The 17,971-nt window shown below is 41.5% G+C and overlaps 1 protein-coding gene across 8 annotated transcripts in view; it reads left to right on the top strand.

Moving 5' to 3' along the window:
* Window positions 1-17,971, top strand: part of SEMA6D (semaphorin 6D) — a 61,057-nt gene that overhangs the window by 18,941 nt on the left and 24,145 nt on the right. For all 8 annotated transcript variants that reach the window (XM_082448998.1, XM_082448997.1, XM_082448996.1 and 5 more), the window contains exons 2-7: window positions 15,868-16,026; window positions 16,426-16,537; window positions 17,089-17,149; window positions 17,259-17,321; window positions 17,430-17,531; window positions 17,766-17,856. In XM_082448998.1, coding sequence (XP_082305124.1) covers window positions 15,868-16,026; window positions 16,426-16,537; window positions 17,089-17,149; window positions 17,259-17,321; window positions 17,430-17,531; window positions 17,766-17,856 — 588 coding nt within the window. The remainder of the gene's footprint in view (window positions 1-15,867; window positions 16,027-16,425; window positions 16,538-17,088; window positions 17,150-17,258; window positions 17,322-17,429; window positions 17,532-17,765; window positions 17,857-17,971) is intronic.

The raw sequence follows: 17,971 nt of genomic DNA, 5'->3' as shown, positions 1-17,971 counted from the left end.
GGCCACATAAAGGAAGAGGAAAGGACAAGAAAGACACTCGAGAGGGTGGGCACAGCACATGCAAAGGCCAAGAGACAGGAGAAGCAGGTTTGTTATTAGAACTCAGTGAATTCATATACCCACAGATTGGGGCGCCAAAAGAGGTGTCATCTAAGAGAACTGACATCCAAATGCTGACCTCTGGTCCCTCTTGGGCCTCATATTTGTAAGCTCACCGCTGAATGTCACTGTGGAACCTGGTTTTTCTTTTTTCTATCCAAATCCACTTTGAGCCTCTCTTGAGATTAGCCACTAAGGTGATAGAAAGAGCAGTGGACCTAGAGACAGATGACCCAGAAGCCTTTTATTAACAGCCTGGCCTCAAGCAGTTCTTTACCTCCTCATCTATACGGTGGAGATTCATTCACTAACTCAACCAACACTAAGTAGAGACCGGGTAATAGACACCACGGTGGGTTACAAAGATAAAGCAGAGAACGGAACAGACCTAACTTCTGTTCTCTTGAAGCTGACATGGAGTTCAATGGAGATAATAATTTCTGTCCTGAACATTTAAGGACCAAAATAGATAAGGTATATTTGCTTTAAAAAGTGCAAGATGCTATAAAAGTGAACAGCTCTTTGCCCAACTCTCTGGTCTGGGATGACTTATCACTGAGAGCTGGGAGTTCCTGATCCCACCCTCACACACAGAAGTTAGTGAAATACCTCCATCAGATCAGCTCCAAAGTACATTTGGGGACACAGAGAGGGGCTAAGAAACCTAGAGGTTCCTGGTGTATGTGACCTGAGCTTCCCACAAGCATATCACACAATTTAAAGAAGAAATTGGAATGATCTGTTGACCAGTGGGAGGGGCTGCACCACCTACCCCTGGGTCCAGGGAAGCTAGAGGGCAGCACCTAAAGGCAGTGTTTCCAAGACCACGTGATTGTGAGGAGGGGAAAAAATGCACCTTCTGCCATTCTATCTGGCATAGAGGTCAGAATGCCACATCCACATTCATACGCACCAGTGGAGACACGTTCCATGTTCAACACATCAGTCGGTTTGTACTACAAAGCCCATTTGTGGTTTGGTGTTATAGATCAGAGGCACCGATCACAGCTCTCCTGTCTCGGGGTTCAGAGGGAGCACATGCATTTTGTATCCTAGGCAACGCCAGCGCTATAGGAAAAATTGAGAAGTGTGAATCGGGAATTCTGTTACTTTCGGTAAAGAGCCTTTTTCGACCCAGGCGCCAAACTCAGAATCAATAAAATCTAATGACTTAGACGGGCCTTACGGATGGTCGATGTTCTAGCCCAACCCTTCATTTATAGATGAGGAAACTGAAGCCAGAGGAGGTGCGGCCTCTTGGCTGCTAGAGTAGAACCTAGATTGCTCAGTCCCCTGTTATCTCTAGGTGTGTTTGATATGTTTGACGTCTGGGGTGAAATTAGCATCCCCATAAGGAGAGGCGAGAATAAATGTAGATAAGGGTAGCATAACCTTTGAGGCATAGTTATCTCCAGCAATAGCATGGACCACGCAGCCCTTCCTCAAGGTGGAGCCGCGGGCAGCCTTGCACCGGCTTCCTGGCACTCAGCTGATCACGGAACACAATCGCAGGAGCTCAGGGATTGCTCTTCAGGTAACTCAGGCCTCACAGCACCTCTCTGCGAGGAGCTGCTCGTCATCCCCACTTCACAGGGAACTGAAGTACAGAGCAGTTAAGCAGCTTGCCCGAGGCTGCTGAAGTGACCAAGCTTGGTCTCCTCCCTAGGCATTCTGGCTGCAGAGTTCATGTTCGCAATCATCGTACTGCACTGCTCAGCACTCACTCAGGCCCCACCCCAGAGGAGGAAGGGCCCAACTTTTCTCATACCCGCTCGGTGTTGAATAGATTCAGTAAAACTCAGCAGTTGGCATTGATTTACCTAGACTCCCATTTTGCCTCTGTGGACCCAGAGGTTTCAAAAGCTCATAGATGTGATAGATAACAGAGCCCCAGACAAAGGGCTACAGGTGAGTCACAGGTGAACTGACTCAGGCCCAGGCTGGGCCCTCGCAGAGCTTTTCCTGGCCATAAAAATTCACTTGGGCCAATGTATTAGTCCAGGTCTGTTGGCTGAACCCTCACCAGGGGACCTCATTTCCATCAGTAGAACAAAATAACATTTTTAGAAGTTGTTTCGAAATGGTTATAAACTAACAGGAAGTTGCAACAATAGCAGGGCCCCATGTACTCTTCACCCAGGAAGTGGATTTTTAAAAACAAGTCAGGACTGAATTCTCTAATGGAATGCAGATGATGGTAGTGCTTTATTGTAGATCCTTCTGAACAATCAGTAATCGTTCTCCACATTTGCCATAGACAAGCAGCTCTTACTGTGTTTTCAAACACAGAGGGCAAATACAAAGGCCATATTTTTGGCAACTGGAAACCATAGTGCTTGGACCAGGAATTTTTGGCTTTACAAATTTTTTTAAAGTCTACTTTGCTTTCTCTGGGTTGTTAAATTTAACCCTTCTGTAAACCCTTCAACAGCTATTTGAAATCATGACATCATCTGGGAACCTCTGGTGAGGTGATTTGCAGAAGATAAAACAGGAAAACATTAGCTTCTTCATGTAGAGCAAATTCCTGTCATTGGCAGGGATGAGAAACATACGTCAGTAGACTCTCATGACATCTGGGTTCTGCACCAGCTTTACCACTCTTGGACCTTAAGTCCCTTAACTTATCTCCTCATTCTCTCCTAGGAATAGTCAGCAGCCCAACCTCAGTCCTCCCTTGCCTGGGTATTGTTCATGTTCTTTGAAAACCTAAAACAGGCACCATACGGGATACTGAAAGCTATGGCTCCATAGTGGTGGCATCAGACAAGTCAGTAGAAACAGAACAAACATGCTCTACTTCTGTCATCCCAGCCCAGAGGGCAGAACCAGGCATGGACCCAGGCCCTATTAGCCTGAACAGAATGTCTGCGCAGGCCATATGGCAGCCCCAGCAGGTGATCTAGTAGAATAAGCCAACGTTCCAAAGACAGGCTGAGTCCTTTGGCATCTCAATCATCCCTTGGAACCAGGAGCCCTTCCTTTGTCTAGAACGGTGCCTTTCCTCAGGCCAAAGGGGAGCAGCCGAACCTGGCTGGGACCACGCGTGTGGAGGAGATAACACAGGAAAAGCTTTTAATGTCTCTTGTCACTAGTAAGCCTTGAAAGCCCTGCAGTCCTCCCTGAAAAAAGGACACACCGTTGTATTCATTTCTGCCACAGCAACCTTCTGCTTTCTCTCTCTCTCTCTCTTTTTTTTTTTTCAATTGCAGATAGCTCCTTTATTTTATATTTTCACAAAGCTAGTCCTCCTCTTGATCTCTTAAGAAGTTGATGTGTTTTGTCATCTGCCCGGGTAGCAGATTCTCCCTGCTTAGATATGGGGCTCATCCTCTCATTAGTTTCTTTTGTTATTTTCACTTTAAATGAAGATTGTTTCTAGGTCAGTTTAGCTTTAAAATGTTACGCGATTTGAGTTAGGATGGACAGGCAAAATCTTGTAGGCAAGGTGTCACTAGAATTACGCTCCCCAGAGCCACGGTTCTGATCAGAGGTCGAATTCTGGGATTCCTGTTCAGATTTGCTTAGAATTTGGCAGAGACAGGTTAGATCCTGTTTTCTGTCCCTTCCTGCTCAATTCCTTTTAAGTGCAGTTCCTTTTTGAATTATTAATATTTGACCAGAAGCATTACTGATGGAGATATTGGTATGCTTTGCTTTAAGAAAACCTAAACTTAAAATGAAAACCTTACATAAGAGCTGCTTTAATTTTCAGAAGACTTCTTTAAATAGCCAGCTTTTCTCATGCATGTAAAATATAATTAAAATAAACAAAACTGACCCAACTTTTAGGAAGACGTTGATTATAAAAGCAAGGCATTAATAAAGAACACAACAGGCTTCCATACCCTGCAGTGTGCCCTTCTCTGCCTTCCATGGTGTCAACTGCCACCTTTCTTTCTTTTCTCTTCTATCAGAATCTAGCCCCAAGAAAAGATCTTACAAATGTATTCATACTGATTTCTGACTTATGTTACGCTCCAGCACTACATACTTTATAACTGGAAAAAAGTCCGTCAGCCAAAGAAAAGAATTTCCCATTGCAGAATCTCCAGCATCAGTCAGCCATTAGGCAGGTTAATTTTTATTTTATTTTTCCTTGTTGGGTAGTGGGGAGTCAACAGACCTCCTTCTCTGCCAGTTCCATACACCCCACTCTTTAATTTCAGGAACAGCTCAGTTTTCCTCTCCTTGTTCTGGGAAAGCTGCAAAATGAGGCGGAATTTCAGTGGGGGGGGTGACGGAAATCACTTACTCTTTTGGCCGGTGTTGCCCATGCCTCCCGGATCAAAGAGCAGTTTGTTAGTGATGGGAGGGTGTGAAAGGAGGCATCTCTGGCCATTTGCAAGAACCTCTTAGATTTGGAGCAACTGGAAATGCCTGGGGCAGATGAGGGTTGTGTGCTACTGCTGTCGCAGGGAAATGGTAGACCCAAGACTCCAGGTGTTTGGGGCGATGGTGACAAGGTGTTCAAGCCGTGGCACCTGTGCCACCGCAGCTGAGTCAGCCACGTGTACAGCCCCCATCTATTTCTTTTTTTCTCTATCCTTTACATAATGACTGAGGACCTCCTACATTCCAGGCCCTGTGCCTCATGCAAAGGATAAAGAGGACAAACACGGACGTACTCTCTGTCTCGAGCAGAGCCCAGTTTAGTAGGGAAAATGTGAAAATAAGTAACATTATGATGAGGTGGTGAGTTCTGTAATAGAAGTCTTTACACAGTGTCATAGTATGATCAGTCATCCTGAGGGGAACAGAGCGCCCAGGGGAGCACGATTTGGGGTAGTTGGAAGAATGGGAAAGGGGCCAAGGCCAGGGACATTTTGATCTGGTAAGTAGACAATTTCCAGGAAGGGCTTTTGAGAGAGAATAGTATGTGTAGAAGACACTGCTTTGGGATGAAGATTGGGAAGCATTAGTAGCTGAAACCGAGAAGCTGGCAACAATCAAATTGTGGAGGACCTTGTAAATCCTGGAAATAAATTTGGACCTTATCATAGAGGCCTTCGGGAACCATAAAATTGTTTTTAGACAAGGAAGTAACATGATGCTATTTGTGCTTTGAAAAGATTATTCTGGTGGCTTTGTGGGGAATAAACTAAAAGTCTAGGAGGGCAGAAACCAGTTCAGGGTAGATTCTAGAACAATGAAAAGAGAAATCAACAGGATGTACTGACAGGTTGGAAACAGGACGATGGATGGGGAGAGATCTAGGGTGACTCCCAGGTTTAAGGCTTCAGTGACTGAGTAGGATCTTAAAAATATTACTAACAACAATAATAATAATAATTGTAATTGTTGGATCCTTACCAGGTGCAAAGGGTTTGGCTACATGCTTTACACAGATTATTTCATTAAATCATTGTAATATTAGTGCTTAAAAATTATCTTCATTTTATGTGTGAAAACTTGAGACTTTGAGAGGTGAAGTGACAGGCCCAGGGTCACATGGCTGGTAAGTGATAGTGCATGAATCTGAACCCAAGCACTTGGAGCTCAGAGCCTGCCCTCTGTAGGGAATTTAGCGGGAGTACAAGTCAAGACAGAGTATCTGAAGTTCAGATTTGCACCTTCCGAATTTAAGTTGCCTATATTTTATGAGCTGAAATATCTAGCAAGAGAGTTGCAAGCTGGGTCTGGAGCAGAGAAGTATGATCTCTGCTGGGCATGTGGGGTGAGTATTCATCAGTTAATCAGTGGTAGTGAAGAAGGTGTGTGTAATGTGGGTGAATCTTCAAAGAGCCTGAACAGAGCCATGAAGAACCACATCTAAGGGTGGACATGTTCGGACAGGTTTGGGAAGGTTGCTGACAAGGAGTAGCTAGAGAGGTGAGGACATAACTATGGAAGCCAAAGGTAGAGCTTCAAGATCTGATGGAGGGACCACCATGACTGAATACTTCAGGGAGATGAAAGAAGATTTAAAAGGAGGATTGAGGGAATTCCCTGGCGGTCCAGTGGTTAGGACGCCACGCTTCCACTGCAAGGGGGCATGGGTTTGATCCCTGGTCGGGGAACTAAGATCCCGCGTGCTGCGAGGTGTGGCCAAAAAAAAAAAAAAAAGAGGATTGAGTTGGAGTTGACCGTAAGGTGATTGATGGGCAAGAGTTGAAGTTAGACTGAAGTGAGTTAAAAATTTAATAAAGAATGAGAAAATGGAGACAGTGGGCTGAGACTTCTCTTCAAAGCAGTTTGGCTGGGGAAGGGGTGAGAGACAGGGGGATAAAGGAGGCAGCCTCAGGATCAGGGAGATACTGTTTGTGATGCGAGCCACTTGAGATGCTGGTATGTGGAGGGGAAAGAACATGGGAGCGGTGGGTATTACACCAGGATGTTTGTTTATCTGAGCAGGCAGGGAAGTTGGAGTCTGCCCTTCAGCCCTCAGAAGGAGCTCCTGGACTCTGAGAAAAAGTGCTCCTACACTTTCAGTTTATCTCCCTTTTATTACATGAAGAAACTCAAGCCCGAAAAGTGAGGTTTCCTGTCCATGGTCACATAGCAAGTCCATGACCCCCGATCTACTGGTGCCTGGTCCCTTCCTCTCCTGCTGCTGGTGTCGGTGGGAGAAGCAGCCCTGACATTCCTTATGCTTCCAAGCTCCCAATCCTCCAGACTGACTGTTCCCTGCTCCATCAGAATGTACATCCTTACAGATTCTGGTGTGTCAGCAAGGCTTCAGCTGTGTGTGGGGGGGGGGGGGGCGGGGGGGTGAGTCAGAGAGCTGCTTTGTCATTTCCTCAACATGCCAGAGGGCAATGTTTTAAGTTGTAAAAGTGTCATTAACAGAACAGTGCAGGAAGCCTCTTCCTCTCACCTGGGCACCCAAGTTCCCAGAGGGAGGAAGGGTCTCAAAGTCAAGGGCCTTTCAGAAACCTCTTCCTGGCCCAGGGTCAGGGAGGATATATTTGTTCATACATGGTGCCCTGGTCCCCAAGCCCTTGTGCAGGAGAGGATCAGGCCGAGGGGGGGATGGTGGCAGTGGGGGTGACAGTAGAGCTTCCTTAAATGAGAGAGCTGATGCTCTCCCAAGAGACTCCGTGAGTCAAGAATCACTTGGATGTAAGTAGCTACCCACGCTGCTGAGAAGTGCCCACAGTACCCTGCCCCAACTCTGCTAAGAGGTCTTCTGGAATCTGTATCATCATCTCTTCTTCTCACCTTCTTATACTCCAGAGGTTATGCTGTCAGCCTGGTTGTCCCACCATTCTCATTAAATACTGATGTTGAGCACAGATTGAAATCCATAGCCCTACACAGAATGCACTGCCTAGTATCTGGAAACGTGAATGCTCTATAAACATAAACTTCTCTTTTGTAGTTGACCTTCAATTACAACCCTCCCTGTGTTGGTAGGTTCCAAGGAATAGCAATTAACTTCCTTCTCTTTGCTCTTTTTCAATCTACTTAAACCCATTGCTCCTTTTCTGTTTTGTCATGTGGGGCTGTCAGGCTGTAGACCTATAACTCCTGTAACTCCATGGGCCGTCCTTCTCATGGACTGCAATGTGGACAGTGCCCCCTGGAATTTCATAGACTGTGGCGTGAATGGTGCCCTTTGCTGCAGCTCCAGGCCCACCCCGCTCCTCTCCTGTGGTTCACAACACACTCAAATAAAAGAATGAATGCTATTTGGGAGCACCTAGGGTGACCATCCTCCCTGGGTCTGCTGCTCTCTGTTATTATTGTTGTTATTTTGTTTAACAGTATTAAATAAATCTAAATCAGACAGGAATCCAAAATGCTAATCTTGCCCTGAGAGATTTAGCAGAGCTGGTAGATTTCAGGACACATGACTAGTTCTTTTGTTTCTTCCTTCGTTTACAGTTTGTTCACAGTTGTATCAAGTATTGACAACTGTGAGACCTGCTTGTCCCAAGGGACTGACTCTTCTTCGGGCTCTGAAAAACTAGGAGGACTTAACTAGGCCAAGGATGGGAGGCAAGAAGGGCCATCCAGAGGGAAAGGAGGAGCAAAGGCTTGGTGGAAGTAGATAGCATAGGATACATTCCAGGGCCAGAACCATAGCCAGGGTGGTAGAAGCATGAGTAAAGAGGGAGAAAGACTCAAGATAAGGCTGGAGACGGAGCCAGGACTCAGAACAGAAACTGCCTTAAAGCCTCATTGCAAAGATCTGGACTTTCTCCTAAGAGTAATAGGGAGTTCCTGGAGGATTATGAGATTCTGTGATGGGGTTTATATTCTGAAAAGCTCATTCTTGTTTCATCTACAGAATGAATGGGAGACAAACAAGGGGCAGACAGAAAAGTAGGGAAGAGGTCAGAAGAATGTGGTAAAAGGGAAGGCAAGGAACCACAGTGCTTTAAAAAGCTGTGGACAGTCAACTACGTCTAAAGCTACTGAGGGATTACATGAGATGGGACTGGAAAGTATCTATTGCATTGAGCTACCCGGAGGTCATCAGTGTTTTTACTAAAAGGCGTTATTGAGAGAGGAGCTAGAACAGAGGAAGCAGAAGACTGAGTGGGAGGTGAGGAGATGACAACAGTGAGAATGAAAAACTTTGTGTCAGGGTCTGCGAATGGGAAGAAAGAGATAGGCGGTGACTAGAGAAGGATCTGGGGTGACAGGAGCTTTTTCACCTTTTTTGTTTTTGAGATGAGAGGGGTGTGGGCAAATTTAAGTGCTGATGGATAATATTTAAGCAATAAAAATTTATAGAACATGCCAGAAGAGAAGAATATAATCCACGTTTTTTTCTGTTCCAGGAAAAACAGAAGGGGTTGGGTTTAAAACACATGGAGGGGAGTTGGGGAGTGAAATCCTCTTAAAACAGGAGAGAGGGAGGAAAAGCTTCATGACGAAGCATATAGGTTGATGTTCTTGGTAATGGGAAGGGGGAAGGACTGAGGAAGTTCCTAACTTAAGGCTTTATTTTCTATGTGAAGTAGCTATGAGGAGGGAGAAGAGATGAGGGCCTTGAGAATGGGGAAAGTTTAAACTTACTGATTTGGGGTGTGGGCAAATCTAGTAGAGAAACATAGGATCCCCACAGTTTTATATTGTGAGTTGTAGTTGGTGGTCCAGAATTCTGTGACATCAGTACATACCAAATTGCCGCAGACCGTGGTTGTCTTCCCTACAGCAGCTCAGCTGCTCTGGGGCAGGTGCAGAAGGCTGGGTTCATCCTAGGTAGAAACTTTGCAAGAAAGTCTGACACAGAAACAAAGGATGAGGGAGTCTAGAGTACAGGTAAAAGTATTATTGAAGTGGTTGACTACCGAATATCACATATAAGATGGATAAAGTGGTATGACAGGACTGGGGATGAATAATGGATTAGAAGTTAGGAGAAGAAAAGAGAGCAGTTAGTAGACTGAAGGCCCTGACGAGAAGGAAGAGTAGTCTGGTGAAAGCAGTCAAACAAGCTGGAGGGACAGAAGTTTGGGATCAAAGCATGCAGTGCTTGACTTCATGATTTTTGAGGTGAAGAAGCTACAGCTGATAAGTCCAAGAGTGGAACCATGGACCAGGACTGCTAAAGTCTTTGAAATATTTTTCTTAGAGAAAGTGACTGGGAAGTTATCAGCTAAAAGAAAGGAGGAGGGACAGAACCTCAAGTAAGCACAGGATTTTATTGTAAAAAGATGGAGGCCCAAAGTCTAGAAGAAATACTGGGAAACTAGGCAGAAGCAACTCCGCTGTCAGAGCCTGAGGTGTAGGGGGAGTGTGAGAGTCTAAACTGCTCCTCTTTGAGAAGTAGCATTTCCAGAAGAGAGCCAGGGATTTAAAATCAGCATGGTTCTTTCTGGGTTCTTTGGACTGGGGAGAAAATTAAGTAGGCCTACTGCATTTCTGAATTCTCATTTCCTTTGAACTAATATAGCTTTAAGAGAGACAGACTATAGGGGCTTCCCTGGTGGCGCAGTGGTTGAGAATCTGCCTGCCAATGTAGGGGACACGGGTTCGAGCCCTGGTCTGGGAAGATCCCACATGCCGCGGAGCGACTAGGCCCATGTGCCACAATTGCTGAGCCTGCGCTTCTGGAGCCTGTGCTCCGCAACAAGAGAGGCCACGATAGTGAGAGGCCCGCGCACCGTGATGAAGAGTGGCCCCCGCTTGCCGCAGCTAGAGAAAGCCTTGCACAGAAACGAAGACCCAGCACAGCCAAAAATAAATAAATAAATAAATAAATAAATAAATAAATAAATAGCGTTCCCTTTAAAAAAAAAAAAAAGAGAGAGAGACAGACTATAGATCAATTTCTCTATCTGGGATTCAGTAATTGCAAATTTGGCCACTATTCTGTAATCATAAAAAGAACTTGTATTAACCAACCGTATAAATTCTCTTGCTTAAAGAACTTCCTTTCAGTATTTCTTTTAGTTTGAGCCTGCTAACAATAAATCTCTCAGTTTTTGCTTATCTTAAACATCTTATCTTGCTTCATTTTTGAAGAATATTTTCACTGATTATAGACTTCTAGGCTTGAAATGTAATTTCTTTCAGCACTTTAAAAATGTCATTCTGTGGTCTACTGAATTCCATCATTTCTATTGATAAGTCATCCATCAGTATTCCTGCTTCTTTGAAGGTAAACTATCTTAGCTTTTAACATTTAAAAATTTTTTATTTTTAGCATCTTGACTATGATATATTTAAGTGTGTTTTTTCTTTGTATTTAGAAGTTCTTAGAGCTCCTTTAATGAGTGCCTTACGGTCTTTCATCAGTTTTGCAGCCATTATCTTGTCAGTTATTGCTTCTGTCCATTTTTCTCTCTCCTCACTCTGAGGGACTCCCATATGTGACATCTTTTCACAAGATCCTGTGTGTCTCTTACTCTCTGGTCTGTTTTTTCCAACCTTTTGCTGTCCGTGTTTCTGTGTGGTATTTTCTATTAACCTATCTTTCAGTTCACTAATCTTTTCTTCAGCTATAAGAAATATGTTGCTAAACACATCTATTAAAAGCTTTAGTTCTGTGCTTTTTAGATGTAGAATTTATATTTAATTCTTTTTTAATAGATTCTAGGTATCTGGTGAAATTCTCCATCTTGTCATCTTTTTTTCTTGGACAAAATAAACATAGTTACTTTTTTAAACTATATCTGAGAATTCTAATACCTGGGTTACCTGTGGTCCTATTTTCTATTGTCTTTTTTCTCTCTTAATCTTAGTTCTTGGAATGTCTAGTAATTGCTGCTTGAATGTTGAGCATTTTGTGTAAAAAATTATAGTCTCTGTCACTCAAGCCCTGGCTATCTTGGCAGCTCTGAACTCCTTTTAAGAGCTATCCTCATTATATTTAGGTTTAAAATCAAGAATGTAAGGGAGAAGCCCATACAAAAAAAAAATCCAAAATATACTTACTCAGATTCCCTGCTCTCTCACTGAAAGGAATAACCTCATATAGGTATGTTCTTTACTATAAGCTTACACGTGAGGAAGGTGGTTCCCTCCTCCTTCTTGGAGGCATGTATGTCTATGAAGCTGTACCTTATGCTCTAAGAATACCTCTATTATTGTTATGATGATGTACATAAACAGTTGTACATAAATAGCTGTACAAAATGAAAGAGTAAACATATCTCTTTTTTTTTTTTGGCCCTTTTGCACAATAAGATCTAACAATAATACTCATGATAATATTCAATAAGATTTACTAGAGATTTATTATAGGCCAGGTTCTGTGTTAGACGTTTTGTATAGATTATCTCATTTAATCCCCAGAAGAACCTATGAGGTAGTAAAGGTAATTATTCCTATTTTACACATGAGGAAACTGAGGTTTAAAGGGTTAATTCACCTTAAACAAGGTTCCAGAGCCAGGAAGTAAATGGCACAAGCAAGTTTGTACTCAGATCTTTCTAACCTCAAGGTCTAGGTTCTTTTCCAACTTTTTGTCCTGCCTCTTGTGTTGCCTTCATTCCACATAACTGGTTTGATGATTTCACTGAGCCCTGGAATCCTGGGATACTTCCTTAAATAAGGTGAGAACAAAGTAGCCTGAGGGGTTTACATGCAAAGAAATCTCCTTCCTGGTACATTTTTCTTGGGTATTTCCAGATTCTTACCTCCCCTACTCAGCTTTGCTTTGATGTATGTTTTTACATTAAATGCTTCCATTTATAAGTTCTGTGGGAAATCTGAAAGTAATTTTTTAAATAAAGCTTTATGCAGGGACAGGAAGTAATTAGTGGTGGGGTTTTATTTTTGGAGGATGAGATTGGTGAGGGGTGGGGTATAGGGAGAAATTGCTTTCTGCAGTGTCAGATGAATGAGTTACAGGAATTGATGGCTCAGCCAGCAGCTTGGTGCTTGCCAGTGAGTCAGCAGTGATTCCACCCTCAGTCTCAATGCTGGAATCACAGCCGTGAAAGACTCTCTTCCCGGCGAGGGCCCCTCCCTGCCTTGCTGTCTGGGGCATGGAAGCTCTGCCCACATAATGTGAACCATTCAGTTACCTGTCCTAGTGGAGAAAGATTCACAGAACTACCTTCTTGGGTTCATGCAGATATTTCTGTGTTTCTTTAGGATTCATTGGTGTTTCTGATTTTTTCCTCTGATACCCAGCAGAAACATCCAGCTTGGGATTGATGTAATAGCAGAATTTAATTCCTAGGGCAACATTTCATATTTTTACACTGCTTCAATGTCTACGGTCTTTTTTTTTATTATTATTGAAGTATAGTTGATTTACAAATATTGTGTTAGTTTCGGATGAACAGCAAAGTGATTCACTTATACATATATATATATTCCTTTTCAGATTCTTTTCCTTTATAGATTATTACAAAATAATGAGTATACTTCCTTCTGCTATATAGTAGGTCCTTGTTGTTTATTTATATATAGTAGTGTGTCTATGTTAACCCCAAACTCCTAATTTATCCCCCCCCTTTCCCCTTTGGTAACCATAAGTTTGTTTTCTATGTCTGTGGGTCTATTTCTGTTTTGTAAATAAGTTCATTTGTATCTTTCTTTTTATAGATTTCACATATAAGCAATATCATATGATATTTGTTTTTCTCTGTCTGACTTACTTCACTTGGTATGATAATCTCTAGGTCCATCCATGTTGCTGCAAATGGCATTATTTTATTCTTTTTTATGGCTGAGTAATATTCCATTGTATACATATATATGTGGTATATGTATATATACCACATCTTCTTTAGGGTCTTTATAAATTGCAAAACACTGTGGCAAAGCAAGACAGGAAGATGCTGCTTCAGGAAAAATGGTAGATTGAAAGAGGTCATTTTGTCATGATTGAAAATATGTGTGTGTGGCAAGAAGATTAGAACGAAATCATTACGGTTGTTGGATTGAGATGGTAGGATTGTTGGTGATTGCTTTTTACTTTTTTTCTAGGTTTGATAAATAGGCTCAAGTTGTAAAATTTATTCTAAAAACAGTCGTTTCATATTTTAAACTAACTATCCACTTGTGGGAAAAAAACTGGCCAAATAGCTTTAATATTCTAGGATATCTTTTTCCCAGACTTTGCTTATATTCTTAAGGTCAACTTGGTCATATACATGGTGTCCTGTAGGAAGTGGGCAAGGAAGATTAACTTTGCTCAGAAGCTGTAGGTGCCAAGCTTTTAGTTCTTTTAGAAATTAATGCTAAGAGAGATCGAAGAAACTTTCCCAGGTCGATTAGCTGGTAAGTGGTGGAGTTCCATTCAAGCCCCGGTCCCATTGCCACCAAAGTCCACACTCTTTCAACTAGAGTATAGAATGATACTACCGCAGGGCCCGGTCCTCCAGGCTTTTTTGCAGGGCATTTTTATTTTATTTTTTTAATTAATTTTTATTGGAGTATAGTTGCTTTACAATGTTGTGTTAGTTTCTGCTGTACAGCAAGGTGAATCAGTTATACATATACATAAACATATAGCCACTCTTTTTTAGATTCTTTTCCCATATAAGTCATTAGAATACTGAGTAGAGTTCCCTGTCCTATAGAGTAGGTTCTTATTAGTTATCTATTTTATATGTAGTAGTGTGTATATGTCAATCCCAATCTCCCAATTTAGTCCCCCTTCCCCCTTGGTAACCGTAAGTTTGTTTTCTACATCTGTGACTCTATTTCTGTTTTGTAAATAGGTTCATTTGTACCATTTTTTTAGATTCCACATACAAGCGATATAGTATTTCAAGTGTGTTAACTTACCGCTGGATTTAGTTGTCCATTGAGAAAAATCGTATTGAAATATTTTTCTCTCTTTTTGAAAAACTAGGATTCTAAATTGCACATATACATACTTGGCTTCTACTCTAGTTAGAAAGACAAATACTGAGAGTGTTGTATAGAATGCATGTGTGTGCATCTGTGTGTTTGACGTTAAGAAGATGAAAGAGGCAGGGTAAGGACTTAGTTAAGTGGTTGTACTCCCCCAGAATCTGAAGTGATTCTCATGATCACACCTAAAGTTCTTAGATATAGGAGATCGAGGCTAAAGCTAAATGTTTTACTGTTCAGTATAGTAGCTATAAGCGACAGTTTCTGTTGAAGAAGGAGTGATATTGTTGCAAAGCAGAGGTTTTACAGTTTCACAAAAATACCCGTTGGCCCAGTAGGGCCTTAATTTATTTTTCTAATAAATTAATAACATTTAAAGATTTTTGCAGCTAATATTGTACAATTAACGCTATAAGCTTTGTTGAGATACTGACATACAATATACTGCACATATGTAATTGTACAACTTGTTAAAATTTAACATATGCCTACACCTATGAAACATCCCTTCAGTAAAGATAATGAGTATATTCATTAGCCCCCCCGAAGATTTTTTTGGAGTGCTATATTTTCTAAGAAAAAAACCCCCAGCCATTTAATTTCATTATCTAATTTGATGAAAAAGGCCTGGGTGGGGACTCAGGTGATGTGAGTCTGGACCCTGATCTTGCCCTAAATAGCTCCATGAAATTCAGCGAGTCCCTTAATTTTTCCAGGTCTTAGTTTTCTTATCTGAAAAATGAGGGGGTTGAACTAGAAGGTCCCTAAGGCCCTGTATGGCTCTAAAGCTTAATAAAGCTAAGAGGACAGGCATACTTAGGGTATTGGTTTGTGTCCAAATGGTTTTATGTAAAAATATAGGCTTCCCCAGTTATCTGGTGTCAGCTGTGCTGTTTCATCCCGGCCCCTCTCTGCTTGATTGATTGATCATGAAATCATTTCATTTCTTTTAATTCTCTTTCACCCTGATTCAAGGTCATTCAAGTCATTACTTTCATGTTGTTCTTTCTAAGCTTAGGGAACTGTTCTACTTAAGAATTTAGGGGTAGGGCTTAAATAATGCTGGGAATTTGGCAAGCCTCAAGGGGCTGCGAGGGGCAACAGGACTATCAGCTCCTTGGATACTCTCGAGGCAGCTTGGGCATTTTAGGGGGGAGGGGGCAGAGGCGAGCTGTACTGGATTTATTTCAGGGATGGGGGAAGGGAAGCAGACTGGAGTTTAATTAAAATTCTAATCCCAACTTTGCCCACCTTCTTATCAGCAACCAGCATTTCTGTTTGTGGTTCTGGTGATTTTGCTGTGATAACATATGTAGTTACCTCAAAAACTCTTGCAAACTGGCCTAAGATTTCAATATGCTCACCAGATGCTTTAATCAGACTTGGCATGATTCCATCTTTGGCCTGTGTTTTCAGAGATACCTCCTCCACCACTGCCATCTTTCTGTTGGGAGCGGGGGGCATTGGAGAGCTGGTGGTGAAAATTGAGCTGATTGCAAATGACAAAACAGTTTCATCACAGCACAGAGATCTTTCCAAACTATTTCTGTTTTCCCGTAGCTAAGTGGGATTTCTGCGGAGGGGCTGCTCTGATTTCATCTTGGCCCACCATGAGGTTCTTCCTGCTTTGTGCCTACATGCTGCTTCTGATGATTTCCCAGTTGAGAGCAGTCAGCTTTCCTGAAGACGATGAACCCCTTAATACTGTTGACTATCACTGTAAGTAATCTAAAGAACATTCTCCTTTTCTAAGAAGGAAGCTTTTTTGGTTTTGATTTTCTAAGTATATTCATTTTTAGAAAGAGAGACAGAGTTTTATGTCTTTATAATGTTTTACATACTAATTTATCCATAATCATTTCCTAGTGTCTGGAGAAAATGGGACAGTTTAGTTAGGTGCTTTTCTAAAGCAACCCATATATAGGTTATATGTTTTCAGTTAAAAGAAAAAGACCATTTGCTGACATTCACTATCCTTTATTCATTCATATTCAAGACCTTAAGAGAGGAATTTAGTTAAAACCCTTTTACAACTAGTATATACAGCTAATCAATGCTGTATATCGATCCTTCAGCTCCGTAATCCTGACTGATGGTTTAGCCCATTTTTACTTGCAGATTCAAGGCAATATCCGGTTTTTAGAGGACGCCCTTCAGGCAATGAATCACAGCATAGGCTGGACTTTCAGCTGATGTTGAAAATTCGAGACACACTTTATATTGCTGGCAGGTAATTTTCCTCTCGTTGGTTTATTAGATTAAAATTCTTTTCTCTTGTGGTGCTTGCATTAATGTGTCTAGTTCATGAAAAACTAATATGTGATTGTGATCAAAAATTGCACGTAGCCAAAAATATTCACCTGGAAGAGTCAGTGTTGTGTACCAGGAACAAAATATAGCAAAAACCTTTAGCAGTCTTATTTTATTACTGCCAGCAAGAAATCATACACCATTCTTTATTCCTAAAGCAGCAGGAGAAAAAAATCTTTCTTTATTCTTTTTTAACTTGGAATTATTCAAGCAAATATTAGAAGTATGTCTGTGCTAATAGCAAGTAGCAGTTTGACCCATGCCTGAAAAGCTTTCTTTGCTCCCTAACCACAGTGATATATAAAAGCATCTCAGTAATGAAAAAGCACTCTTTGTTGACTTTGTTGGAGACAGAGAAAATCCAGATGATCTCCAAAACACAATAAAAGCAGATCTGTAAAAATAAAATAAGAATCAGCTTAACATTTTTATGTATTTACATGATATGACTTACTGCCTTGTTTCCAACAGGGATCAAGTTTATACAGTAAACTTAAATGAAATCCCCAAAACAGAAGTAATACCAAACAAGGTGAGCAAGTATAGTTGGCAAATTTATTTGCACTCCCTCAGAACTTGGGTAATGTCCCTCTCCCCTCAATATTTAAAATATTGAACTTTGGTTTGCTTGATTGATACAGAAACTGACATGGCGGTCAAGACAACAGGATCGAGAAAACTGTGCTATGAAAGGCAAGCATAAAGTAAGTGAAACAAACAAGTGCCTACTAGATTGAGTCTCTGTGGGGGCTTGAGCCCACAGTGTAAGCATACGGAATGTCTAATGTTAATGTAATTGTTACTTTCTTTAGGATGAATGCCACAACTTTATTAAAGTATTTGTTCCGAGAAACGATGAGATGGTGTTTGTTTGTGGCACCAATGCTTTTAATCCCATGTGTAGATACTATAGGGTAAGTATATTTTATACAATGTGCTTTTTTTAAATCAACTTTTCTTCCTTTACTGGAATGTCGTTTGCGTCAAATCCTTTCTCCTGTAGACCCAGTAATTTGTTTTGTCTCTAATGCTATGGAGGAAGAAAGACAGAATTCTTCCCATAGAATTTCAGTGCAAATAAAGCAGTATTGCCTTCAAACTTGTACATTGAACAGATATGACACTAGCTATTTATTTTTCTTTTGTAGTTGAATACCTTAGAGTATGATGGGGAAGAAATTAGTGGCTTGGCAAGGTGCCCATTTGATGCCAGACAAACCAACGTTGCCCTTTTCGCTGGTAAGATTCTTTAGTGTAATGAATATAAATGATTAATGACATTGAAGGTGCAAAAGGAATTTAAAGGAAGAAAAAAGCTCATAACTAGGATAGCTACCTTGACACAGGTGTTTCA

Source organism: Balaenoptera physalus (genome assembly GCF_965194825.1).
Source record: "Balaenoptera physalus genome assembly, chromosome: 2".
Classification (NCBI taxonomy): domain Eukaryota; kingdom Metazoa; phylum Chordata; class Mammalia; order Artiodactyla; family Balaenopteridae; genus Balaenoptera; species Balaenoptera physalus.
Note: the sequence above shows the minus strand (reverse complement) of the source record. Positions and strands in the feature narration are given on the sequence as shown.